Source organism: Podospora bellae-mahoneyi, chromosome 2, assembly GCF_035222275.1.
Source record: "Podospora bellae-mahoneyi strain CBS 112042 chromosome 2, whole genome shotgun sequence".
In the NCBI taxonomy this organism is placed as follows: domain Eukaryota; kingdom Fungi; phylum Ascomycota; class Sordariomycetes; order Sordariales; family Podosporaceae; genus Podospora; species Podospora bellae-mahoneyi.
In genome coordinates this window covers 813717-839170 of record NC_085881.1, presented here as the reverse complement: position 1 = coordinate 839170, position 25454 = coordinate 813717, and the positions used below count along the sequence as shown (strand labels likewise).

Here is a 25454-nt window from a genome sequence, read left to right as displayed (position 1 = left end):
TGGCCCTGGTTTATCTGTGATGTTCACATTTGTCAGATGTGCTATGGAGACTTCAAGAAGGTAGTGCAGGTACGGCGAAGTCTACTTGGTTAAAATCAAGAGTTCGTCCTATCAATTCATTGATCAGTGGCTGTGGTGTAAGATCCGAGCATCACTGCATCTCCCTCACAAGCCGAGGAGGCCCTGGAGTTGCCGACGACACAAAAAAAGTGTTGGACGTTGAGACCATGGCGATTTCCTCAGCGGAGTGGGGCCAGCCGAACGTTTGAAATCTTTGTGCGCTGATTGGCGAACGGCAGCGGAAGAAGACCGGGTGGAGCAACCCCGCCAATTCCCGAGGCCGAGAGTCGAGAGTGCACGAAACCAGATTCGGGCATCGCACGCCTAATGGTTTGCTGTCACCTGCCTGTGAGGAGACGCAACTTTCTTCGGCGTTCGCTGTCCTTGATCCCGCCTCGGGCCCAGATTTCCGGAGGCGACATTTTCTTCTCATTTATATACAGATTGTGCCTTTCTTCCTCCCACTCCGAATGCTGCCCTGACCTACCGATCGACCGACTGTCAATCTGTTGAGCCTGTCAGGAAACACCGGACCCTTCCAGCCCGCCCCAAAAATCCAGCCATCAATCACTGTCGCATCGCGGCGGCGGACCTCCCTCTCTCTCTTCGTGCGGCACGGCCCCTGACGGCTCGATCGGCGGTGGTGCTGAGAGAATACGTTTCAGTGCGAGAATTCCTTCAACTACGGCCAAGAACCCTCGATTGACTCACGTCCCTCTTCGATCGGTCGCCCGCTTACGCTCTTTCTCAACTCCTCCAACTTTGCCACACGTTGTTGTTGCCATCCGTCCAATATGTCTTTCTCTAGCCTCGTTCAGGACTTGTCCCTCCGCGACAACGGTGTAGCGCGCAGACGAGGTGACGCCTCCGTTTCGACCGTCAACGACACTGCTTCCCGCACATCGCACATCTCGAGAGCCATGTCGTACGCCAGCACTACTGCCACGAGCGTCAGCATCTCTGGTGATATCTCGAGTCAGCTGCATGCTGGTTACAGCCATCCTCTTGCGCGGTCATGGCAGGCCGAGCGCCAATTGACCAAGGTGCGCCTTTTGGGATTGCTCGTCCCCGCAAATATCAGCTGACGCCTTTTGTTTCTCAGTCCATGCTCATCTACCCCCTTTTCGTGTCTGATCAAGACGATGAGGAGGTGCTTATTCCCTCTCTCCCGGGCCAATACCGCCGCGGTGTCAACAGGCTCATTCCGTACCTTGAGCCGCTCGTTCAGAAAGGTCTCCGTTCCGTCATCCTGTTCGGTGTGCCATTGAGACCAGGGACCAAGGACGCCCTTGGCACCTCCGCCGACGACCCGCAAGGTCCCGTCATTCGCAGCATCCAGCTTCTGCGCCAAAGATTCCCCCATCTTTATATCGTTGCCGATGTCTGCCTTTGCGAGTACACTTCCCATGGCCACTGCGGCATATTGAGGGACGATGGCAGCCTGAACAACCAGCTGTCTGTTGACCGTATCTCCGACGTTGCGGTCTCGTACGCTCGGGCTGGCGCTCACTGCGTTGCGCCTTCAGACATGAACGACGGCCGCATCCGGGCCATCAAGCTCAAGCTGATTGAGGAGGGTATTGTGCACAATGTGACGCTCATGTCGTATGCTGCCAAGTTTTCCGGATGTCTTTACGGACCCTTCCGCGATGCTGCTGGCTCGGCGCCCTCGTTTGGTGACCGCAGATGCTACCAGCTCCCCCCTGGAGGTCGTGGCCTCGCTCGTCGGGCCATCATCCGTGATATCAGCGAGGGAGCCGATATCATCATGGTCAAGCCGGCTTCTCAGTACCTGGACGTTATCAGCGATGCTAAGGAGCTCGGCAAGGACCTGCCCATTGCGGCCTACCAGGTCAGCGGCGAGTTTGCCATGATTCACGCGGCGGCCAAGGCTGGTGTTTTTGACCTCAAGGCCATGGCGTTTGAGAGCACAGAGGGCATTCTCAGGGCGGGAGCAACCATCATCATCAGCTACTTCACACCAGAATTCCTGGACTGGCTGAGCAATTGAGCGGGTGTCAGAATGATACACACAGGAGCGGGCACGGAGTCTGGGCGTTTTGGGAGCACATGGATTAGAGCCGGGGGTTTTCATGGCTGTGACGTTAAACCAAAAAGTAGTTTCTCCAGGAGTTGCGTAGGTACTATGTTTGGAGCAGCACGACTGATCCTAGACGCGCCTCTTGCTGCGGGCGCACCGACAATGTTATTTTATTCATATCTCTTCTCTGCGTCTTGACTGTTGCTGAGGGATACAGGGGACCCACAGACACAGTTCGGACTTTTGAGGGCATACCTCGGAATGCGCGGCTCTGTTCTCCAGGCTCTGGATCGAGCGGCACTCGGCGGTAGTGGAACAAGAGGAGAAGGGGAGATCGGGATGTGGGGGTCCGGGGAACAACGGTGGGGCGACCCAAATGCTTGGTTCAACGTTCAGGCCCCTGGCCCCTTGGATTGGTAAAGCTTATTTCGTCCTCGCTCTTGTTGTCTGAGAGACTTGACTTGACCTGACTGGCTGATGTTGGATAGCAATCGGTCTTATCCCCACAAGCGAGCACTATGCTTCCTTTCATGATGGACCTGTTTGATTCCCCAAGGACCATCCATTGTGTGTGGTTTTGCTGGCATGATGTTGGGCGAACCAAGACCTCATCATGAACATCAGTCAGCATACCCCCTCATGTAGAGACTCTAGCCTTGTGCTGCAGATATCTCGGATGAAACGCCAGGAACCGAAAATAACCGGCGGAAGGGTACGACTGTTGGTGACCGTGGAGAGTTGACGCTAGACGCTAGCCACCGTTTCGTCTTGGTTAGCCCCCTTTTCTCTCGGCAGGGCAAGAGGTTGGGTTATTTCTGTAGGTTCATATCATCTCAATGTCTTCTGTCTTCCTCTCATTTATTTTCCTTCTGTGTTTCGTTCTCTTGTCAGTTAGAGCCGTGATTGTCTCTTCTTCATTTTCGAATCGCAAACCATCCTCAGCCGGCTGGTCAAATACTCGGTGCCGTCTGGGTCCTGTACCCGTTTTTCCCCCTGACCGGAAACAACAAGCAAATCATGGCGGAATACACCCCCCTCACATATCAGGAAACCCTCAGCCTCCCCTCTTCTTCTTCTTCTTCCTCCTCATCCTCCTCCTCCTCATCATCATCATTTGACGAAACAGAAAAGTTCATCCCCGACCTCGAAACACACGACCCCCTTTTCACCCTCCCGCCACCATCCCCCTTGCCTCCCCGTCACCGCCCACCACGCTCCCTTTTGAAACGCACCCTCATCTTCCTACTACCCTCCTTCCTCCAACCAGGCTACGTCCCACCAATCCCCAAGTCCCCCACCGCCTACCTCGACGGCATCCGCGGCCTGGCCGCTTTATTTGTCTTCTTCTGCCACTACCTCTACACCTGCTACACCATCGCCACCGGGTACGGGTATGTCCCCCCACCTCCCTCCCTCGACGACAGCGACGGTGACTTCCACAATGCATCCTCCTCCGGCCCCTACAACGAATCCCCCTTCCACAGCAGCACCACCACCACCACCTCCCTCCCCCCCAACCCCTACACACCAAACCACCTCCACCCTTTCAAGCTCCCCTTCATCCGCCTTTTGTACTCCGGCCCCCCGATGGTGGCCGTGTTTTTCGTCATCTCGGGCTACGCTCTATCCCTCAAGCCCCTCACCCTCCTCGCCTCCCAAAACTGCTCGGCCTTCTCCACCGCCCTATCGAGCCTCATCTTCCGGCGCTGCCTCCGCCTGTTCCTCCCGCCGGCGATCTCCGCTTTCTTCGTCGTCATCCTCACCCGGATGGGTGCCTACACCGCCATGGGTGACTTTGCGCACGATGAGGTCTACGTTCGGAATGTTCAAGAGACGCACTATGAGGCGCTGAACTCGACGGCAGAGCAGATGCTGGACTGGGGAAAGGGGGTGGGGGAGTTTGTGCATGTCTGGGATTGGGAGGTGGCGGGCGGGCTGACGAGGATGGATGTTCACCTCTGGACTATACCTGTCGAGTTTAGGGCTAGCATGATTTTGTTTTTGGTGCTCCTCGGGACGGCGAGGGTGAAGAGGGGGGTGAGGCGCTGGGCTGTGGGGGGAGGGGTGGTGGGGTATTGTTTTGGGAGCGGGAGGTGGGAGGTGGTGCTTTTCTTGTGGGGGATGGGGTTGGCGGAGCGGGATGTGTGGAGCAAGGACAGGAAGAGAAAGCAAGGAGGGGGGTGGGGGTGGGTGGTGGTGAGTCTGGTGGGGTTGTGGTTCATGAGCCAGCCTGATGTGGGGAGCGAGAGGACGCCTGGGTGGGTGATGCTTACGGACATGATACCGGGGTGGTGGGAGGAGGAGGAGAGGTATAGGTACTACCAGAGCCTCGGGGCGGGGTTGTTTGTGATGGCTGTGGGGAGGTGTAAGGGGTGGCAGGGGTTTTTTGCCTGGGGACCGGTGCAGTATCTGGGACGGATTAGCTATGCGATGTACTTGATGCACGGGCCGGTGTTGCATACATTTGGGTATGCTGTTGAGAGGTTTGTCTGGACGAGGATCACGGGGGTGGAGACGGAGGGAAGGTATGACCTGGGCTTTGGTCTGGCGGCTCTGGTGATTGTCCCGGCGGTGATCTGGGTGTCGGATATATTCTGGAGGGGGGTGGATGCCCCGGTCGTGAGGTTCGCGAGATGGGTGGAGGGGGTGTGTTCTGTCAAGGAGTGAGGCGGCGGGGGTTGATGATTGGATTTTATGTGCTACGTTGCTTTTGTAAGAATGGGTTGGGAGTTTGGTAGCGGGTGATGTCGTCTGTCTTGGATATTGCTTGCTTACACAATAATGCCGCCATAATGTTTCACCACTGCAAATGAAGACATGTAAGCTTCCACTGACATTGATGTAGTTATCTGTCTCCAGGCCAAGCACTTTATTATCTGGTGTTACAGATTGTCTTTTATCTTAACGTCTGGTACCCCTCATTGCTTGAACTCAACGTCTTGAAGGACCGACTATCAAGGTCTTGGAAGCCTGTTTCAAACATCAAAGTCTTTAAAAATAAAATTCTTTTTTTCTCAAAGTCTAGAAAACATGAAATGCAATGCCCCGTCCAAGGGTGTTTGTTATGTTACACAACCAATGTGTAAAAAGTGCAGTAAATCCCACTCATGAAGCTCAGGTTTGTTAGCGGTAAATAGGTTGAATTTGGTCTCAAATAAAGAAACTATCCCAACTGTTAAAATAATACAAGGAGTGTCTTTGCTGTCTCGCAGTTTCGCTTGTCTTTCTTAGTCTGTCATTGCTGTGGTTTGATGTGTTTTGTTTTGTTTTGTTTTGTGTGTGTGTGTGTGTGTCCCAAAATTCCACCAAAATGAAGCGTAAGGGCTCTCTGATATCAATAAAACTGTTAACCGTGAACAAACATTCCCATAACAAAAAAGAATAACAACAAACCCCATATCCAAGAGAACATCCCGGCCATTCAAAATGCCCTTTGAAATCAAAGTTCAAGAAAATAACTCTCGGCCGGCTGTCAGCCTTGATTACTCCCTCGGTTTTACACCCCCATAGCCAACCCCTCCTCCACCTCCGCCAACCGTTTCAAATCCCCCCCGGCCGCCTCCACCGCCCTCGCCAACCGCTCTTTAAACTCCCTCGCCTTCTCCTTCGCCTCCTTCTCTCTGCGCAACTTTGTCTTGCTGCTCCCGCTCGGCGCGACCCCGGTCATGAGGAGCTGCTTGTCGTTCGGCGTGTAGTTCACAAATGACCCCCCTCCCCCTTCACCACCATTATGCTCCACACCACCCATACCGGCCAGTGCCGCAAGCGACGAACACGACGGTGTCCGGCGTGTGGATGTATGACCTCGCGACGATTGGGAAGGAGAGGCGAGAGAATGTAGGTTAATCTGCGATGATGAATGCGAGACCCGACGGCCGGTCCAGGAGCGGCGTTTTCTTATTGCGGCGGAGGATGATTGGGAAGTAGAAGGGGGGTCGAGGAGGGTGCCTGAGGGGAGGGTGGTCATGCTTGTTGATCTCCGGTGTGATCTACCGCCAGGGGGGATAGGTTTGGAGGAGGTGGTTGTTGTTGTTGTTGTTGTTGTTGTTGTTGTTGGGGAGAGGGTTGTTGACGAGCCGGAGACGACGGTGCGAGTTTTCCTTGGGGACATGCCCGGGCCGGAGGTGGTATAGTGGTGGTGGCGGGCTCCTGAAGAAGGGGCACGGGGTTTGGGACGCCGTGAGGAGGAGGAGGAGGATGATGATTGTTGCTGTTGCATCTGGGCGCGGTATTGAGGGTGGAGGACTGCAGAGTTGGGTCCGCGGGGTTGGGGCATGTGAAGCATTAAGTTTTGGGAGACGGAAAACTCTTCTGCTCCCGGGGGGGGCGGGTACTCGAAGGAGTTGGAAGGGAAGTTCATAGCCAAGTTGAGGGAGGCGTCACGGGGGTTGGTGGTGGTAGAGGTGGTGGTGGGAGGGAAAAGGTTGGTTATCGGGTCGGTGTCCATTGCGTCGATGCCGGTTGTGTCCCACCAGCTGGTGTTGATTTCGCCATTGGGAGACAACACAAAGCCTGAGGATGTGACGGGGAGTTGCCAGGAGGCTGGGATGCTATCGATCAGGGGGGGTTGCAGTGGCGTATGGGGCATGTTGTTGCTGTTGTTGTTCATTGGTAACGGAGCGGCGAGTTGCCCCCCTCTCAGGAATTGGCCGGTTAGAAAAGGGTCGTCGATGAAACCGTTGACGAAATTCATATTATTATTGTTGTTGTTGCTGCCATTCATCAGTTGATCACCACTGATGGTCTGTGGCTGCGATGAGGTAGGCACCGCACCGGTCAGTGGTGGTAGTTGTGATTTGGTGAGATCCAGATTGACAGGTCTTGATCGACCTGGCCGAGGCTTTGCTGCCCCTCCTCCCATCTGGGCAGAAGAAATGACGGGAGTCGAAATGGATTCTTGCTTGATCTCCATCTGTTGCTGTTTTGACTTGCCCTGAAGTGTGGAAGCCGCTTTGCTGCGGAATCTCGAACACAAAGCCCCTAGGCGACTAGTCTTCTTGGGACTGCTTGCCAGAGGAGTGGGCGAGGGAGGAACAGAAGCGGCTGGCTGAGGCACTTCGACTTTTGTCGCGCGCATCGACAGCCCCTCGAGCTTGAGAAGCTCCGAGTCTGACACGGTTCCTCCACCGAGAGCTTCTCTAAACCCGCTGGTGGTATAGGGTAGGCCGTCAACCTCGGTATCCGGTTTGATCTTGAGGTCCCCAATATTGGTCGTCGATCGTTGAAGTCGCTGTGCCTGTTGCTGGTGAAACTGACGAGGACGGGCAATGATAGGGGAGTTGACGGCGCCCTGCCAGCCACCGGCAGGCAAACTATGGCCATTGACGTTGTCGTGGATGGCTCCCGGTGGCCCGAAGTTCCCGTGAGTCCCAGCCGCACCACCGCCGCCAGCCGCTCGCCCGCTGACCGAGCCAGTCTCGGCGGCGATGGGCATCCACAGTGATGGTTCGATGGACGAGAGCTGTGGCGACATGGGCAGGCCAGAAGCGCCGCAAAACTGGCCGAGGCCGCCGCCCCCTTCTGCGGTAGTTTCCGAGTCGGAGCCATCGAGCATGACAAATTGGTCAAAGAAATCGGTCGATCCTGCCTCGTCCATGTCATGGCTGTAGAAGCTGCCGCTTTGTTTGTTTCCCGCGAGGGGTAGGCCGCCAGTCACGAAAGCCACGCCCTCGACGCCAGCCATTGTTTGTCGTGGTCGGTAGCGAATCGCAGTCTGGTCGAGTCGGCGCCGTAGGTCCTGCTGCTATCGAGCTCTGGTGCTGGTGCTGTGCGGTGTGTGTCTTCTGGTAACGAGTGTTTGAATGTTCCAGTATGCCATGTTGGGGGCAAAGAAGGAGAAAGAAAAAAAGGGGTCTGTTGTGTGCTGGTGTTGGTGTAGGGGTTGAGCGGCAGAAAAATCAACAAACCAAGCCAACCTGCCACGGCAACACAAGGTATGGAAGCGTTCAGGGGTGGGATGGGGGTGTTCAACACATTTGTACTTGAGGGTCTCATATCAGAAGAGGCCCCTGTCCTGCCGAGGAATGGGTGGGTTGCTTCGACACGGTGATTCATTCCAGGCGCATCACACCCACTCGATTTCGTGGTGGACTTGGGTTCTGGCCGTCTCGAGGCACCCCCCTTGACGCCTCATCAGTGGCGTCTCGTCCAGTGAGGTGGAGAGCTGTGGGCAAGCTTACCAACAAAACAAAGACTTACTCCCGAATTCCTTGTCTTTGAAGACCACTAGCGAGCATACTGTGCGGTAGCTTCTCAGCACGCAACAAAGGCATCGACTCTGACTGGAATGCTAAGATACCCCCGCGGGTGATATATGAAAGCGATTGTCATTCACCCGAGAAGCCCCGACACAATAGCACCATCCCAGCTGGCACCTCTGTTGTCGCTGGTTTCGAACATCTCGTCGGAAAGTTTTCCGAACTCTACCTGTAGAAGTATGTAAACCAAAAGTTCAAGTCAAAAGGTGAACAGGAGACACTGACCAATGACTCCTCCCTTACCACGACCTATTCATCCACATCCAAGGCAAACATAATCACTGACGAGATCCACTTGTGAAAGAAAACAGTGTGGCCAAGAACTAAAAGATGACAAGGAGCGAGCTCCCCGTCAACAATGAATGGTGATGCATTGCCGTGTGTCCAAAAAAACTCTAATCAGTTTGTTTCTCGTACATTGTTGCAACCATGACCCCCTCCCCATTCTTCCCGCACTGTGCCAAAAAAGCCTTGAATGTGCTCCCATAGCACAGCTAAAAAAAAAAAAAAAAAGAAAAAAAATAAACAGAGGAAAAAAAAAAAGGCCTTTGTGTGTAGAGACTGCGCCGGCTGAATAAGATGATGGTGCTCAATGGCCCTTTTGGCACGTCCATGTGTCTAAAATGTTTTGCAACGCCCCTGTAAAATGGTGGTGTGGGTATTCCCCAAAGTTTTACCCCCATAAGCCAAAAAAGAATGCCCAAACACCTCGATATATGCAACAAAAAAAAAACCAACAAAGACAAGCTACACATGCTTCTCTCCTGAGAACCCCTGACGCCGAAGCTTTGGATCATCGGTTGAACTCCTGTTGAAACACCCAGAAAGTAAAGAAAAGATAAAAGCACTGTAATGAGCAGAGGGCCGCCGATTCGTAAGTGGTGAGATGGGATCGATCGGCTGGGGTATCATATATCCATATATGTTGAATATCAAAACCAAAATGTACAACAAGAACGGACCCTTCTAGGGTTGAGTGTAGGGTGGTGGTGGCGGCATGGACGAGGATGAGGGTATGGTGGGCCCAACAACAGGTGAAGAGATGGCCGACGTCATGGCAGAGGAGACGGTGCTTCCGTGGCGCGACTTGTCCCTCTTTCGCATTCTGGGGCGGTTTCTGACCACGTTTTGGCAGCGAAGCGCCGCGTCGACGGACAACCGGTACCGGAGAGCGACACCCCCAATCGATTGCTTTCTAACACCGCTGGGAGCATGTGCGTGGCGTGCAGATGGCACCAAACCGTCAAGCGCAATATCACCGGTGTCATTTTCGTCCACCTCCAAGCTGTTGTCCCAATTTGGCATGGCACAGTCTGGGTCAACTTCGATAACGACGGGTTCACCCACAGGAGGTGCCAACCACGGTCTTGGGATGGTCGCTGCAGGCGGCGGCGGCGGTGGCGGTGGTGGCATAGGCTCGCTGCGTACATTGCACTGCGTTTCGTTGTCAATCATGGCCTGTAGGCGAGCCTGTAGTGCACGCGCGCTGGCATGTCGACGGAGCTCCTTAAAGTCGAGTCGTTTATCCTCGGGCTTCTCAGCAGCTGTCTCTGGTAAAATAGTAGGTGGCTGAGACGATGTGGGTTGCTGATATTGTTGATCCACCTCCACATGTGCAGGAAAGGGCGTTGTAAACGTCTCTGCGGCGATGGATGGCGTCTCAGGCACGACAGGAGGCATCGATTGCAATGGTGAAGGGGCCATTGGCAGTGACAACGGTGCATTTACACGGTTGCTGTGTTGCAAGTTTTGCTTGCTCAGCTTGCGGGCCAACCTGTCGACGGTTGATCGTCCTGGGGGTGATGCGTTCCCAGGTAACGGTTCGGGTGATGGTGAATCGGCCGGCTGTGGTGACGATGAGGCTTGGCGCGATTTCTCCCTATGTCTCCGATAACGCTGTCCATTGTGCTGATGATCTCGGTGCTGGCGTTGAGCTCGTTGTTGCCTCCACTCTTCAATTCGACTGGCAAATTCAACTTCCTCCTGCTGCTCGTCTTCACTCTGGTGGTGCCCATTGTCTTGTCGGGGCGCCCTGCCTTCGTCTCGGTTGTCTTTGTCCCCCTCTGCATCGTGGTTGAGCGTCGAGCGCCAGTGTACGGATTGGCCGTACATGGCTGATTGACGCTTTTCGAGTTGGCCGATCCAGCTGGACGGGCGACGGCATACGGGAAACCGCTGTTCGGGACGGGTTTGACGGGGGGGAAGGGGAAGGTGAAGGTGAAGGGGAAGGGGAATGGGAAGGGGAGGTCGATAGTTTTATGAGGGCTTGGGCGTTTTCCCTATTTCCTGCGCTACCGAGTAGTGTATTCCTGCGCGGGCTTGAGCGTCGTGGCGGCCACGCTGAACCGGCGTGGCTCTCGTGGTCGGGGACTTGGCAGCAGACGGTGGATGGAGGAGATGTCGGCTGCGATCAATCATGCAGACTATACACTGACTGACTGGCTGAAGGACTCGAGAAGAAGACAAAGACAGGAAGAAAAAAAGGAGCTGTCTCATCAGCTGCTCAAACACGCAAAAATAGAGCCCTAGGCCGGGTTGAGCAAGGTGTCGGCTTGGGATGCTGCTGGTGTCAGGTGGCGAGCGGTTTTCCCAGGAAACAAGCCCGCGGTACTCTAGCGGCCTCGAGCTTGGTGATTGGTTGAGTTGTCTGCTGTAGGTCCACCTTTACGCTGGGTGGACTCGCACTGTCTGGAGACCTGACCGAAGACGTGCGGGTGACCCAAGCCGTCGGAGAGACCTGGGAGGTGATTGAAGAGGAAGCGCGCGGCGTGCGTTGACCAGTCAAAACCCACGCTAACCTCTTTGAATCGCCACACCGAGTTCAACAAAGTTGAATGAAATGATTGCTGCGCCCTGATCCTTTCTGTTGACTGCTGACTGACTTGGTCAATCGATTGATTCGTGCTTTACTTGATACGCTCCACCGAGATGCCTGACGACGGAAGGAATTGAGGTGCCGTCGAATGCCCTCGGGTTCGGCTTGAACTGCTAGTGTAGGAAACTAGACCAGGTAGTGTTGAAATTGGGCTCTTGGGAGCCATGGGTCGGGTCTGGAGCAGCTGCTGGTTCGAGCATGTCAGCCGTCAGTCAAGCAGGATGCCGGCCCGTTGGGTTTGCTCTGGGCTAGGTTGCACTGCTGTTGGAGAGGTCAACTCCTGATCCCTGGCACTGGCATCCAATCGAGAAGGCCCAGACGGTACGTGTGCACTGTGGCGTTCCAGCGCCCCGGGCCCCTGGGGCGGGTGGTCACAAGGGTCAAGCTCATATGAGTAAGACAAGTGTCAGCGCCCGTTTCCTTATCTTTGCTAGTTGCATTTGTGAACGACAAATTGCTTCGGAAACCGCCCCGGCAGAGGGCTCCGTTTCATGCAACATTGTTGAAGATACAACACACATGTTTGCATTTCACCCGACCGCCCATTGCACGACGCCCCCGTCGGCATTGTTTCAAGTCCCACCGGTGAAGGTTTTTAATATCAACCAGACCCTTGGGCCACCTCAGCACCCAACACTGTGAGAGGTTCATCTCATGATGTGGGGTCCGCACGGGACTCTTTCGGCACTGGGTCCGGCCACCGCACCAATCGGCGGGCTGAGACGGCGTGCCGCTTTCCGGCGCTGGGAAATGGACCTTAAGAGAGATCCCCGCGGTTTGGCCAGCTGGTCCAAGCTCTTCCAAGCTCTTCTCACTTTCGGCACTGCTTTGGCGATATTGCCCGTGACAGCCAGATCAGACTGCATGTGTCAAAACCGTCAGACGAGGCAGCCAAGCTTCAGTCAAGCTCCTCCTGTCCAGCCGATCGCCAGGCACTGGTGTCGTGTACCGTCACAGTGCGGCCCTCTGGACACCATCTGCATGCCGCGACGCGGGAATCGTTTGATGACAATACACCACTACCTACCACACTGCCGACCACACACAGCCCTACGGATATCTCTGACTCTCCTCAACGATCTGCACGTCCAGCCCAGCCATGTCTCAATCTATTTTCTATTTTATATTTTTTTGCAGGACCTACTATATAATGTACACTACCACTGCGGCGTAGCATTGTGTCCGTCTGGAGAGCTGGAGCACGCCTCCCTCGGCTCCAGATGTTGGGGTCCAAACGTTTTAACCCCACACCGCTGCGTTGTCAGAGCTGTCAAAGCAAAGCAGTTGCCTCTCTGCGAATCGTGATGACGATCTGCGTCCATCTGCCGTTCGTTGGGAGACAAGAGGGAGGCCCCGCGCTTAATGACACCATCTGCAGACGAGATGCTCTTAGGGCTTCTTGGGCCTCAGTGATGGCCGCCCTCGTAAGGCGGCCGACTCGGACTTACCACACCATCGGGTTCAATTGGTTCGGTGAGTTGCTATGCAGCCTCGCGTTTGGTCGTCGTCAGTTGTGTCTCTAGTAGCATTCTGATCATCAGTGCAAGTTTGCAACTTTGCTTCAACTCAACTTCTCCTCGCCCAACCCACTCACATGCAGTCCATAGGTAGCCATAGGGAAAGTTCCCCCCTCTTCTGTGCCGGCCTCCCGAGCAAGAAGCCATCTCGTATGTATTATTATGTGCGTGTATGCCCGATGGGGCACCTATTCCCCAAAACAAACAAAGAAACCTATAGTTCCCTTTGTCTTTTCCCCTCCTCGACACACTCTATTCTCTTCGGCTACAATTGAAAAATTGTCAATCCTTTGTGTTTTTTTTTCTCCTCTCGTTTTTGTTGTTGTAGGTCAGGGGGGGGGGAGGGGGGGGGGGGGGGGGTGTAGGTCCATAGGGAGGCGGCACGGCTGGGATATCATGTCTTTCTAAGTACCGTCATGTTTTTGTTTTGGATTGGACGAGGGGGATTTTGTCTTTGATGGAAGGTCCAGCGCCAACTGGCTCGACTGTTCAGCTAGGACTTGGAGATGAAGAAAAAGAGAATGATCACACCTCCAGCTTAGAAGAGTAATCTACAGTCAAGGGCCTAAGAAATCCAATCCCTGAGGCCCACCATCACCCAGACTCATCACCAAGACTCACCCCAAGTCCCCCTCCCGTTGGAAACCCTATCCAAATTTCTCCAATGTCACCTACCAATTCCCCTTCCCATCGTGCCCCCCAACAAGGCAACATTTCTCCCATCTTGACATGCAGCCCAATCCTTCCCACCGTCATAACCCCCCGGCCCCGCTGCAACCTGTGGAGTCACATTGATACCAAAAAAAATGGTAAAAGAGAAAAGAAACTGGGGCCACCCGGGGATTGAACCCGGGACCTCTCGCAAGCTTTCTTCTGAAAGGAAGATTGACTTTGTAAACATCAGGGTGAACCCTAAGCGAGAATCATACCACTAGACCAGCGGCCCTTTTTCTGTGCTGTGATACCACTACGCCAATATGGGGCATAAGAGAGGACCACCATCCCGTGCACAACACAACAGAGGTGGGACATCAATGATACATAGGAGAAAGAGATCATCATAAAAGAGACAGGTGAAAAAAAAAAAAAAAAAGGAAAGAACTCGGTTGTCCACCGGGGGCGTTATTTTGACAGCTATCTCTGAGCTTCGATGGATGATAGTAAATGCTTAGAGAACAGACAACAGAAGCTCAGGGGCTTGCTTGTACTCAAAGTTCAGACAATAGATGCCGAAAGCTTCAGATGGGCGATGTACCTAGACAGTTTGGACAATATGTAAAAGTATTTTCGGTTGGCAAGATTCGCACCACATCATCCAAGCTCAAATACCTAGTTGCTGAGGGATGCCCAGAAATCAGATACCCTTCTGTTGATTACCATTTATCACCACCAATGCCATCTTTCTACATGCAGCTCTTCCGAATACAAACATTACCACAAACAATAAACACCCAACTCCCAGATATCACACACATCCCACAGCCCCTATCCAACCTCCAAACATCACACCCACCGCTTCACCTCTCTCACAAGCCCACTCCTCTCCTTCACCGTCCACCTCCTCCCCTCCTCTACCTTCTCCTGCCTCGCAACCTCATCCTTTTGAGGCAACACCTCTTTACCACCACCACCACCACTAACAATCCTCCTAACTTTTACTTTCTCCATCTCTTTCCCCTTTTCTTTCCCCTCCCCCTCCTCTTTCCTCCCCCCCTCCTCTCCCTCCCCACTAACCTCCCCCCTAACCAACCCCCCATACCCCCTCCCCCTCCACCGCCCCCTCATCACCCGCCCCCTCCACCCCCCCTCAAAAGTCTCCCTATCCTCCCTATAGTCCCCCCCATCCTGCCCACCCCCCTCCCAATCCGTCATTCCCCTCCACCCATTACCCCCTTTGTACCCCCCCTCCAAATGCCTCCTCGCAAAACTCTTCAGCAGCCCCTCATCCTCATGCACCTCTCTTTTATCCCCATCCCCATCAGTCAACCCAGGCACCGTAACCGTAGACGCCAAATCCCCGGGGTAAGCAGTGATGTTCTTCCAGGGCCCTGCCAGAGGCGAAAGATGGGAGGCAAATCTCTTGTGGTTGTACCCCCCGGCCTCAAAGATGTCAACCAGGAACTTTTCCCCTTGTTGTTCTTCCTCAGTTTGTGTCCCTGATGGTGGTGGGGAAGGGGCAGAAGCAAAAGCCACCTCGAGCGGCGCCTTCAGGATCAAGTTCCTGGCTGTTGCCGAGTCCGAGGCTACAGAGATGAAGGAGTGCGGTTCCTATCTTTGCGTTAATATCCATCACCGACCACTCAAGTAATTAAAATTCCAACCCCCCTGAAAAAAAAAAAAAAGGACTGATGCATAAACAATAACTAATTCATGCAAAAGATTAATCCATTAAAAAAAAAAGATGATTCAAGAAGACAATAACTGATCCCATAAAAAGTCATTGATGCATGAGATATAGAAACAGATGGTTCGTGAAAAGAGTGGAGGACAGAAGAGATCTTACACCCAAGCTCTTAAAAACCTCTATCCTCCCGTGCTGCCTCAGCACCCTCAAAATCGCCCTCCGCTGCGTCAAACTCTGCGGGGCAGGCCGGACCTTGACATACACCGACCTCTTGGCGAGGAGTTCTCCCAGGAACGGAGACGAGAGGAGGTTTTTGGGGAGGGAATTCCCCGGTTTCGCTGCCATTGTTGTGAATAAAAAAAAAGATTGGTTGGTGACTCAGATTGTGCGGGACATTGATGATGGCGGGAATGGGAGCTAGGCTAAAGTTGTGAGAAAGATAAGAGGAGGAGGAGTTGAGAGTAAGTGAGGAGCAGGTGAAGTGAGTGAATGAGTGCCAGTCGATGGCCCATCAAGGTGTCTGAATGATGGATGAATTGAGGCTACTATCAAGAGTGGGGGCAGCAGAATTGGACCGCATATAACCCTAACCCCCTTGAGGGAGATGGGCATACATCATTCTCACAGGGGCAGTATCCGTTATCACATTTGCAATTCTTTCAGCATTTATTCTCAGAATACAACAACCATCACGTGAATTCCACCCGCTCCTCTGTCAACTCGTAGATAACACATATACACCTCGCTGCATTCATGCCCTCTCCTTTTACAAACCCCTCCAACCTCGTAAAAACTACTATATCAACTTCAAAACCGTAAAATAAAAAACCTGCACGTCCTGCGCACCCCCGGATATTTCGAAGCCAGTTGCCATTATAACCATTCCTTTTATCCCACCCATAACTATGCATAACCTTGGTATACCCCATGTTCTCCCATAAAAGGTAAGCCTTGCAAACCTGTTTGGACATACGCTTGCTGAACCAGTCGTCCTTTGGACGCCTAAACTCCAAAAACAAAAACTAGAAAGAAGAATCACGTCGCCGGCGGTGTTGGTGTCGGTGGCGGAGGGATGTATGCTGCTGCCGAGCTGGAAGCTGGAGCAGCACTAGAAACAGAATCCGCAGAAGCAGCAGATGCTTGAGGGGGCGGTGTAGCAACCGGAGCCGGGGGCTTTGGCGGCAGAGGGATCATGCCGGGCGTTGGAGCAAGACGCTGAATTGGACTTGGTGATGCTGATGGCGCCGTGACTGTCGGAGCTGGGATCGAGACCTTGGAGGCAGCAGAAGGAGCCGTCTGCGAAGAGAGCTGAGGGGATGGCTTGTTCGATTGGGCCGCGGGTGGGCTAGGGACCGCTGGACCCCAAGGTTTTGAAGGTTGAGGTTGAGTGGTAGACAAAGGTTGCTGGGCAGATGCTTGGGTCTGAGCAGGCATTTGGTTCTGAAGCGGAGCAGCATTCTGGATGGAAGGGACCGCAGCCTGACTTGGCTGAGCTTGGGTGGTGGGCGAAGGAACTCGAGGGGCTGACACCTGAGCTGGGCCTGGCACAGGCTTTTGTGCTGGAGAAGGGGCCGGCGATGCACCGGAAGCTTCACTTGGAGCCTGGACGGGACCCTGGGGCTGCACTTGTGGGCGAACTTGGGCCCGCGACATTTGAGCAGCCTGAGCCGGAGTAGTGGGCCTGGCATAGGAGCTCTGAGCATAAGCTTGCTGCACAAGCGGTTGCTGAGCCTGGATCTGCTGCGTCGGAGGCTGTTGAGCTTGTGTCGGCGAAGCTTGGGCATGCTGAGCCTGTGGCTGTTGGACATGGGCTTGCTGAATGTGAGACGGCTGGACGGACGGTTGAGCAACTTGCTGAATAGGCTGCTGCTGGACTGGTTGTTGTCGAGCTGTCTGCTGGGGAGTCGGCTGTTGCTGAACACGGGCTTGCTGCGCCTGGGTTTGGTAAGCTTGAACCGGTTGGGCCTGTGTTGGCTGAGTACGAGGCTGTTGTTGAGCATGTTGTTGTGTCTTCTGTAGCGCCTGCTGCTGGGCCTGCTGTGGTGAGGGCTGTTGCGCGTGTTGCTGAACCTGCTGAGCCGAAACCGCAACCTGTGGACGAGGCTGGTACTGTCCCTGGGTCTGCTGAACCGGTGTCTGCTGATTGGGTGCCTGGCTCTGAGCCTGCCCCTGCCCCTGTCCTGGAACCGGTTTTTGCCCCTGACTCTGGCCCTGGACTTGCCCTTGAACTTGGCCCTGAATTTGACTCTGAACTTGAAGAGGAGATTGCCCGCCCTGCGCTGGCCGAGCCTGAACTGGGTGACTCTGCCCTTGGATCCGGGCTGGGGTTGGTGCCGGGCTCTGAGGTGGACGGTTCTGAATCTGTTGAGCTGCCTGTTGATTCTGCGCCTGTTGCTGTGGCTGCTGGTTCTGTACTGAGTAGCTCGGTGCTTGCTGTGCCTGTCCTGGCTGAACCCGTGGCTGTTGATTCTGCTGCTGAGCCGCCGCGGGATTCTGCTGCTGAGATTGTGTTGAGGCCTGTGTCCGATATTGAGCCTGCGCTGCCTGGAGATGGGGATACGCCTGAACCGGCATCCCGTGTGACTGTGGTCTCTTCTGGTTCGAGCTAGTAGCAGAGCCCGCTGAAGCCTGAGATCTCGCCGGGGCGTCACCCTGGGCGACCGGTGCCGGGACAACTTGGGACTGAGGTGCAGGTGCAACTTGATCAATAGGCCGCGCGCCGGCGGGCCCAGCACCAGAGCCAGAGACCGCATTCTGATTCATATATTGTGCATTGATCGGGTTCCCATTCGAAGTCCCAGCAGGCGCAGGTTGCCCTACAGTTGCTCGGGGCTGCTGCTGTGCCATGTGGGCTTGCTGTGCCGGAGTGTAGACTGGCCTTGGGGGTTGATTCTGCATCTGCACAGGGGTTTGGGCCGCCGGAACGGGGCCGGGGCGCGCAGCAGTGGCGGACTGGTGTGCTGCAGTCGAGTGCGGAGTCGAGGGATGCTTACCCGGCGCCGGCATTTGCGCCGGCGTCCGCACCTGTGAAGGGGCTGGCGTGGGGGTAGGCGGCATGGAGGCAGCAGCTGCTTCCTTGTCATGGGCTGCAATCTCGCGTTGCACCGCTGGCATCAAAACACCCTCTGCGAGCTCGTAGGATGTCTTCTGTGCATCGGTTCCCTGCATGATGCTCTTGTCCGCAAAACCGAGAACGCGGTCGATGGCTGACAGCACCAACTGCTCCGCCTCCAGGGGCTTCATCTTATCCTTCAAAGTGTTGATCATCTGCCTCTTGAAGGAGACTAGCCTCTCAATCAGCTTTGGCGCAATCTCAAAACCGACCAACTGCTTGGCTGTCTGGGATTCAAACACATTGAGAACAATCTTCTCAATAGACTCGTAGGTTGGCGTAGTAGACTGGTTGGCCAACCCGAGACCGCGGTTGATCACAGACATGGCAATAGCTTCTCCTGCATCTCCCACATTAGAACGAATTGCACCGATCGAAGTAACTGTTTTCCTAAAGTTTCGGATAATCTCGACGAGCCTTGGGTGGATAGAAGGCTTGATCGGGGCTGGGGTTCCGCTGGTACTGATAGGTTGGCCTGGCTTGACTCCCGCCGCCGATGCAGGGTGCGGAGACGCATTGTTGGGCTGAGGCACACCGTTGTGCGGAGCTGCTTCGTTTTGATGCGGAAGCTGTTGCCTTTGAGCACTCTGTGGCACATTGCCAGCCTGAGGCGAAGCCGATGGAGGGGGCCTTGATGCGTACGGTGACGAATAGGCCGTCGCTTGCGGGTTGGCGGGTATGGGACGGGAACCTTGGGCTGCCCCTTGATCGGCCATCTGGGGGATACCGTTCCCTTGAGCCGTGCTCTGATAGGGCTGGTGGAGGGCTTGTTGAGCACCAACGCCGACGGGCTGCGCCGAGAGCTGCTGATGAGGATGCTGGCCAAGATTCATCTGACTTTGAGAAGCCGGATACCCAGGACGTGGAGGAGGCCCAGCACCAGGCCGGTACCCTTGCTGCGCACCAGCCTCCGAGTGAAACAGCTGCACCTGAGGAGCTGCGGTTGGTTGATAGTGCTGGCCAAATGAATGAATCGACGTGGAATGATCCGGAGACGCAGCTTTCCGCTTCTTGCCAGCATCGATGTCAATCCCAGGTACCCGGGCCCACAAGTGGGTCTCCTCGTTCTTCTTGAAGGCAACATTGCCAATAAGATTGTGCCGAACACTGCTCTCCCAGCCCTTGGTGTCTACTGTGAAATAGTAGAAGGGATACTTCATCTGGATGCGCTTGTAGATCTGCTTGAGAGTCAGCCCATCGGGTGGGGCTGCGGACAAGACCTCGTCGATGAGAATGCCGTAATTCTTGTTGGGCTTTTGCAGCTGCTCCTCTGTGTAATCTGCCCTGTTCAGCTCCAGAGGAGGCGTCTTGGGCTTTTCGCGCCTTCGCTTCTCGAGCGTCTTTTCCGTCTCCGACATCTCGCCTTCCTCGCCGTTCTTTGATTTGCGTGGCTTGTATTTGCGCTTCTCTGGCCGGTCTGGCGTGTTTTCCGGGAGAGGATGTTTTCGTGGCCGACCAACCTTGCGCTTTATTGGTGGTTCGCCGGGTGTTGGTGGCGGCATGTTTTTCTTTGCAAGCTCCATAGCTGCCTTCTTTCGCAATCTTTCCTCTCTCTTGGACATAATGCCGTTCTTGGGAGGCCTGCCAGGTCCGCGCTTCTTGGGTGGAAGCAATGGCAAAGCAGCAAGCATCTCGGGCGTCATATCTTCAGGCTTGATGTGGCTGAGTTGTTCTTCGGCATCCTGCTCAATGGTCTCCATGACTTCTTGGTCCTCCTCGCCCTCGGCGTCTTCCGGCTCCCCTGCATCGGGCATTTCTTCATCCAGATCCGACAGCTCACTTTCGCTACTCTCCTTTGCTGCCTCCACTGGCACTTCCTCCGGGCTGGTGCTCCCCTTTTCTGCGTCGTGGGAGCTCTCAAAATCAAAACTCATCTCCTTGCCACCCTCTGAGTAGCGCCGGTTGACTGCTGCGGGTGCCTCCTGCTGCGGCTCCTCCTCCGCACCAGTCTTGCCCTCGGCAACGCCGTTGATGATGAATTTAAACTCGACCTCTTTAATCTGGATACGATTGCCGCTCCTCAGCGTGACGCCTTCGTCTTTGTGAAATTTATCATCAATAAAGATGCCATTTCTATGTAATGGGTACGCTTTGAAGACGCCTTCGTTTTGATCGTACTCAATTCTCAAGTGCTGTCTTGAAATCCCCTTTGTCTTCTTGGCGATGTCTGGCCCGGGCGAGTGAATGCCGATGAAGGGAACGGTATATGGGGACGGTCTTAGAGCATTGAGGTTGACAGATGCCGAACCGGGGGTGTGCCAGACATATTGGCGGTTGGCAGCAAGGCTCTTGTCGTTCAGCGCGGCTTGCTCGGCGGCCATGGCAGCTTCTTGTTGCGCCATGGACGAGTCGCCGGATGCCGAATTCGCAACACTAACTCTCCTACGCTTTGCAGGCCGGACATACTCCTCGTCCTCGGATTCCGGCCCCAGCATGCCACCTTCTTCACTGACATATGATCTCGTAAACTTTCGACGATTGAGCTCTGGCCGTGGGGGAGGCGGAAGACCTTGTCTCGCATACTGATCGACAATCTGCCTCCAGGCCTCATCCTCCTTTTCTTGCTTCCTTGCTAGTTCCAGCGCCCGGACGTCACGGCCGATCACGACGGCATAGGTGGTCATCTGGAACACACTGTCGGCAAACTCAATCCTGGCAAACGACTCCAGCCGGGGCTCGACAGGCGGCGGGGCTCGAGAAGGTTCGGGGATCGCCATCAACGCATCGGGAACATCAAGCGCACTGTGAGTTCGTGAGACCTGGGCGGGGTGAATGGTAGAGGGCAGTTGAGATTGTCGCCGCTGGTGCTGTTGCTGGTGCTGCTGCTGCTGCTGCTGCTGTTGGGTTTGAGTATAACTGCGGGCGATGGCCATGAGGATGTTGGTAGCAGGCGTGATGCCCTGCCCGTACATGTCCATGCCGGCATCAAAGCCCATATCCATGGTGACATTGTCCATTGCTGAAGCGCCGTTGATCTGGGAGACGTTGAGATGGGAAAGGTTGGAGTTGGAAGAGTTGGAGTTGAAGTTGGAGCTGGAGTTAGAGTTGACGAGCGCGGAAGATAGTGACGGGTTAGCGTCGGCGATGGCTGAAGCGGACGCATTTTGGTCTTGTTGCTCGTCCTGGTCGAGCGTGGCGCCCGGGTTAACTGAAGGTTCGCGGGTGCCCGAGTCCGTTGCGGCTTCGGTCAATGGAGAAAAAGGAGGGCGCGGTGGGCTCTGCGCGTCGAGGTCGAGGGGGGCGTTGGCCGACATGGCAGCGTCTTTTGGCTGAGCTGGCTGGTTGGAGTCCATCACAGACGAATTCATCGCTTGCTGTGGACACAAGCTCCTTCGCCGGCTTCATACGAGCAAAGTGAGGGTGGTCGGGATGCCACTGCAGCGGCAACAGCTGGGACTTTTTTTTTTGGGTTGACCTGACGGGAGTTGAGAACCACAGCGGTCACAAGGAATGCGCCTACCTATCGAGTTCGATGGCACCGCTATCGTGGAGCCAAATTTTGACGGACGTCTGCCGCTCGACGTCTGATTGGCTGGAGCATATCCTGGGTGTCCATGGTGGGGCTGCCTGCCTGAAGTCTCCAGCTCTCTGATTGGTTTAGGCCTCGATGCTCCGATAACCGACAACCAGAGCCAGAGGCGGAGCGATGCGAACATCAGATTATCTATTTCTCAGTCTCGTCACTTTTATCGCAAGTCGCAGTCGAGGTCGCAGGTTGCTCTTTTCACTTGTGAGCCGTCAATTGATTCAAAAATAGGAGTGAATAAAACCTTCTTATTGTTGTTATCTTCTATGAACCTGCACTATCCGTATCTCGGCATCCTGCTCTACTCGACTGTTGTTATTGTTGCAGCCAAGCAACCTGGTTCCAGTTTTCTTTATGGAGTGACTAATAACATTTGAGCAGAATTCATGACCAGTGATGGCCAGGTCGAAGTCGACATTGAAGAGAGTGCCTTGGCCGTCTTTATGTTTTCTGGCGATGCATGAACGGCAGTTGGCCCAGCTGTGCCTCTTAGTTTCAGTGGTCGGCTGGACCGGCTCGACCAGCACCAAAAACAGAGTGATCACTTCTCCCGCGCCGCCTTCAAGCGTTCTTTTTGTTCTGTTTCGGACCCGGCCAACCGGGTTGGACACCGGCCGTCGGTCGGCACCCATAATGACCAGACTCGCACGGCAGACTTCAGATTTCTATTCCAAGCTCCTTCGAATATTCTTTATGGGCGGCTCACCGGCCTTGACCCGGACCGTGGGGGAAGAGCCCAGTGGCTTGCTCATCTCATTTGGCTGCTGTGTTCCCGGGAGCCTCCCAACTTCCAACGACATGTTTCCGACCCGGTCTTTCAGGAGGGCCATCACAGGCCGATCATGTGTTTCGACGTCTTGTGTGTAGTATTTCCAGTTCCAATATAATGCCGTATATCCCTTCCCTGGCCGCCCTTGCTTCATCAAGGTCTAGACTTACCTCACCTCATCTTGCTTGCTCGCCCGTGATTACGACTGCCTCCCTTGAGAGATATACTCACTGCGATTCTTCAACATGTCTTCAGCAGGGGCCCCTCGTGTGCAAAAGCAAGGGCAACAGCAGATCGCAAAGGGAAGCGTATCTCGAAAACCAGTTCCTGGAGGTGACGAAGCAGGAGAATCATCAACAGCTCAAGGAGGCCCACGGAGAGCACCTTCACGGCAACAGAGACCTCAACAACAGCAACAGCAATCTATGGTGCCAGCATCCACTGAAGAAGATGACCGGCTTCCCAGGACGGCGAGGGGGCAAGAAAGTACGGCTGTCAGAGGAAGAAAGCGGTCGGCCGGTCCCAAGAGAGGGATGCCTCGCCAACCTTCGACGCAGGGGAGCAGTCGTCAACCAGCTCCAGGGCGTACTGCTGAGAATGTGACAGAGGCAAGCTTTTCTTCACGCAGAGAGCCTACCGAAAGTGCACCAGAACGTCCAGCAGCTTTAAGTACCCAACAACGCAAACTCAATCAAGGGCCTCCAGCTTCCGCCAGGAACCAAGTCAGTCCAGATCAAGATGCACCCAACTTCTCTTTCCCGAAACCAGCGGTGAAAGAAGAACCTCCTCAAGCAGAGATCCAAGCAAATCAAACAGCTAGTCGTCGAGGACCGCCTCGAGGCCCATTACCGTCTGCCCCCGTGGCCGCGGTGCAAGGCCCGTCTCGTCAGGGGCCGCCGATCCCGGCAGAAGCCCTTCCTGTCCCGCGAGGACCGGTGCCCCCGGTCCCCACTTCATCGCGGTCCGGACAAGTTCAATCTTCTCGAGTTGAACAAGCTGTGCCGGTGGTTCTACGACCGACTCGTCAACAAGCAATGGCCCCGGTGCAATCGTTTGATCAGGCACAGGCAAGGCGCAATATGCCACAGGAAAGAAACCCAGCCTACCCCCCGCCGCTCCGCACCGCAAACCTCACACCCAATCCTCCTCCACGGCAAACCTCCGTGTCCGCCGGAGGATTTCCGCAAACCTCTGACCGTTTGGTTTCACCGCAGAGCGCCTTACCTCAGGCCACATACAATTCCCACGTCTCGGCAGAGACTAGTCGCTCCCGCAATGTTGTTTCTCCTTCAAAACCTCTACCCCCTTCCACTGGCTCGTTCTCTCGAAAGCCGGTCAATTCACCGCCACACCAAATGTTGATGAACCCTCTTCGGTCATCACCACCAAACCCCCCGCCCCCTCCTGCCGACTCAAGCTTGCCGGCCGGCTTCTCTCGCAACAACATTGACATGAACCCCTTGAGGCAATCGCCTCCTAACCCACCCCAGAAGCCAGTCATGTCTTCCAACCTTTCTCAACAAACCATTAACCCCTTGAGGCAATCGCCACCCAACCCTCAAGTAGCAGAAGGCGGCATACCCGTTGGTCTTTTCTCTCAAAACCCATCAGCCCCTCCCCAAAGACCAGCCCTCGCCGCTCCTCCTCAACGAAAAGAAATCGCCCCTCTCAACATCACCAGCTCTTCCCGAAACATCAACAACACCTATGCTGCTGGCCCCTCCCGGTCCGGCATCGTCAGCCCACCAAGAGTAACCTCCCCGCCCCAGGGCGGTTACCTCTCCCGCAATATCACCTCCCCTTCGTCAAACCAAGACGGCGGTCGCTATCCCACCATGCCTCGGGCCGTCGTCTCCCCCCCCTATCAGCCCCGCACCGTCGGAGGCACTCCCCCCAAGCCAGCCTACAACCAACACTCGCACTCCAGCTCCCTCGACTCAGTCGCCTCCTCCGCAACGGCAACATCCACCCGCCCGTTAAACCCAACCGTCCAACCATCCTCTTCCTTCTCCCCGCCAACAAGAAAAAACACGGACCTGTCCTACTCCAAACCACTGTACAACACCCAGGCCCCACAAACACCTTACATGTCCATCCTGCTGTCTCTGGACAAAATTCCCCGCCTGCACAACATCCTCTCCACCCTTTTTCTTTTTCTTCTTCTAGCCGGCTACGTGATCATCCCGGGGTCGTTCACGGCCCTCTCCCGCCCCCCGTTGGACCCTGAAAGCGCTATACCCATCAACCTAGGCGCAAACACCACCCCGGACAAGAAACTTCTTCTCACCAGGGCGAACACGGCAACGATGGTGGTAGGCTTTGTGTTTATCATCATCGGAACTTTTGGGACGGCGTGGCTGGGGTTGAAGTGGAGGAGGAATTATGTCTGGTTGCTGAACAAGTTGTACTTGCCGCTTGTGATGTACAGCATGGTTGGGCTGGTTGGGACGGTGGTGGGGGTTTATGCTGTGCAGAATGGGGAGTGGTCGACGCAGGCGATCATTGCTGGGATTTTGGAGGCGGTGGAGATGGTGGTTGGAGGGTTGTTGTTTGGGGTTTATAATGTTTGGTTAGTGCAGAGGGTCAGGCAGGAGGGTGGTGGTGGGCAGGGGGGGTATGATAAGCAGGAGAAGGAAAGGGGAAGTAAAAAGAAGGGGAACAGGAGGAGGAAGGGGGGGTTGATGGGACGGTTTAGGGGGTGGAGGGGGAAGAGGAGTATTGCTGTTGGGAGTGTGGTTTGAATGAGTGATGGAGGTGAAGTGTAAGATGGTGAATAGGGGGGGTATGAGATACAGGGAAAATGGCGTTTGGGGGTTTGGTTTTTGCATCTTCATCTGGGATTTGTCATTGTCATTATCGTCATCAAAACAAAAAGAGAGGGATATACCAGTCTATTTTCTGGAAAGGATATTTTTATTATAGTGTGTTGTTAGGATATGTTATTAGATGGATA

At 54.8% G+C, this 25454-nt stretch overlaps 8 protein-coding genes and 1 non-coding gene across 9 annotated transcripts; 4 read left to right on the top strand and 5 right to left on the bottom strand.

Moving 5' to 3' along the window:
• Window positions 1–376: 376 nt before the first annotated feature.
• On the top strand, window positions 377–2071 carry HEM2 (Aminolevulinate dehydratase; the record flags this gene model as incomplete). The annotated part of the gene is made up of 2 exons (XM_062875867.1): window positions 377–1103; window positions 1163–2071. Exons 1-2 carry the CDS (start codon window positions 855–857, stop codon window positions 2069–2071), a joined length of 1158 nt encoding a protein of 385 aa, XP_062734406.1. The 5' UTR covers window positions 377–854.
• A 406-nt stretch (window positions 2072–2477) lies between these two features.
• Window positions 2478–4768, top strand: QC761_201360 (uncharacterized protein; the record flags this gene model as incomplete). The annotated part of the gene is made up of 3 exons (XM_062875866.1): window positions 2478–2517; window positions 2769–2872; window positions 3044–4768. The coding sequence occupies 3 exons, from the start codon at window positions 2478–2480 to the stop codon at window positions 4766–4768; spliced, it is 1869 nt and encodes a 622-aa protein (XP_062734405.1).
• Window positions 4769–5597: 829 nt separating this feature from the next.
• On the bottom strand, window positions 5598–8155 carry QC761_201350 (uncharacterized protein; the record flags this gene model as incomplete). Its single annotated transcript, XM_062875865.1, is given in 3 exon segments — window positions 5598–6154; window positions 6170–7844; window positions 7904–8155. The coding sequence occupies 3 exon segments, from the start codon at window positions 8153–8155 to the stop codon at window positions 5598–5600; spliced, it is 2484 nt and encodes an 827-aa protein (XP_062734404.1).
• Window positions 8156–9324: 1169 nt separating this feature from the next.
• On the bottom strand, window positions 9325–10470 carry QC761_201330 (uncharacterized protein; the record flags this gene model as incomplete). Its single annotated transcript, XM_062875864.1, has 1 exon — window positions 9325–10470. The coding sequence occupies one exon, from the start codon at window positions 10468–10470 to the stop codon at window positions 9325–9327; it is 1146 nt and encodes a 381-aa protein (XP_062734403.1).
• Window positions 10471–12238: 1768 nt separating this feature from the next.
• On the top strand, window positions 12239–12538 carry QC761_201326 (uncharacterized protein; the record flags this gene model as incomplete). The annotated part of the gene is made up of 1 exon (XM_062875863.1): window positions 12239–12538. The coding sequence occupies one exon, from the start codon at window positions 12239–12241 to the stop codon at window positions 12536–12538; it is 300 nt and encodes a 99-aa protein (XP_062734402.1).
• A 1040-nt stretch (window positions 12539–13578) lies between these two features.
• Window positions 13579–13696, bottom strand: QC761_0032390. The gene has a single exon. It is a non-coding gene; the product is annotated as a tRNA-Pro (tRNA).
• A 557-nt stretch (window positions 13697–14253) lies between these two features.
• On the bottom strand, window positions 14254–15680 carry QC761_201323 (uncharacterized protein; the record flags this gene model as incomplete). The annotated part of the gene is made up of 2 exons (XM_062875862.1): window positions 15254–15680; window positions 14254–15018 (listed from the first exon to the last, which is right to left on the bottom strand). Exons 1-2 carry the CDS (start codon window positions 15437–15439, stop codon window positions 14254–14256), a joined length of 951 nt encoding a protein of 316 aa, XP_062734401.1. The 5' UTR covers window positions 15440–15680.
• Window positions 15681–16129: 449 nt separating this feature from the next.
• Window positions 16130–21514, bottom strand: QC761_201320 (uncharacterized protein; the record flags this gene model as incomplete). The annotated part of the gene is made up of 1 exon (XM_062875861.1): window positions 16130–21514. The coding sequence occupies one exon, from the start codon at window positions 21512–21514 to the stop codon at window positions 16130–16132; it is 5385 nt and encodes a 1794-aa protein (XP_062734400.1).
• A 1232-nt stretch (window positions 21515–22746) lies between these two features.
• On the top strand, window positions 22747–25242 carry QC761_201300 (uncharacterized protein; the record flags this gene model as incomplete). Its single annotated transcript, XM_062875860.1, has 1 exon — window positions 22747–25242. One exon carries the CDS (start codon window positions 22747–22749, stop codon window positions 25240–25242), a length of 2496 nt encoding a protein of 831 aa, XP_062734399.1.
• Between the last annotated feature and the right edge of the window lie 212 nt (window positions 25243–25454).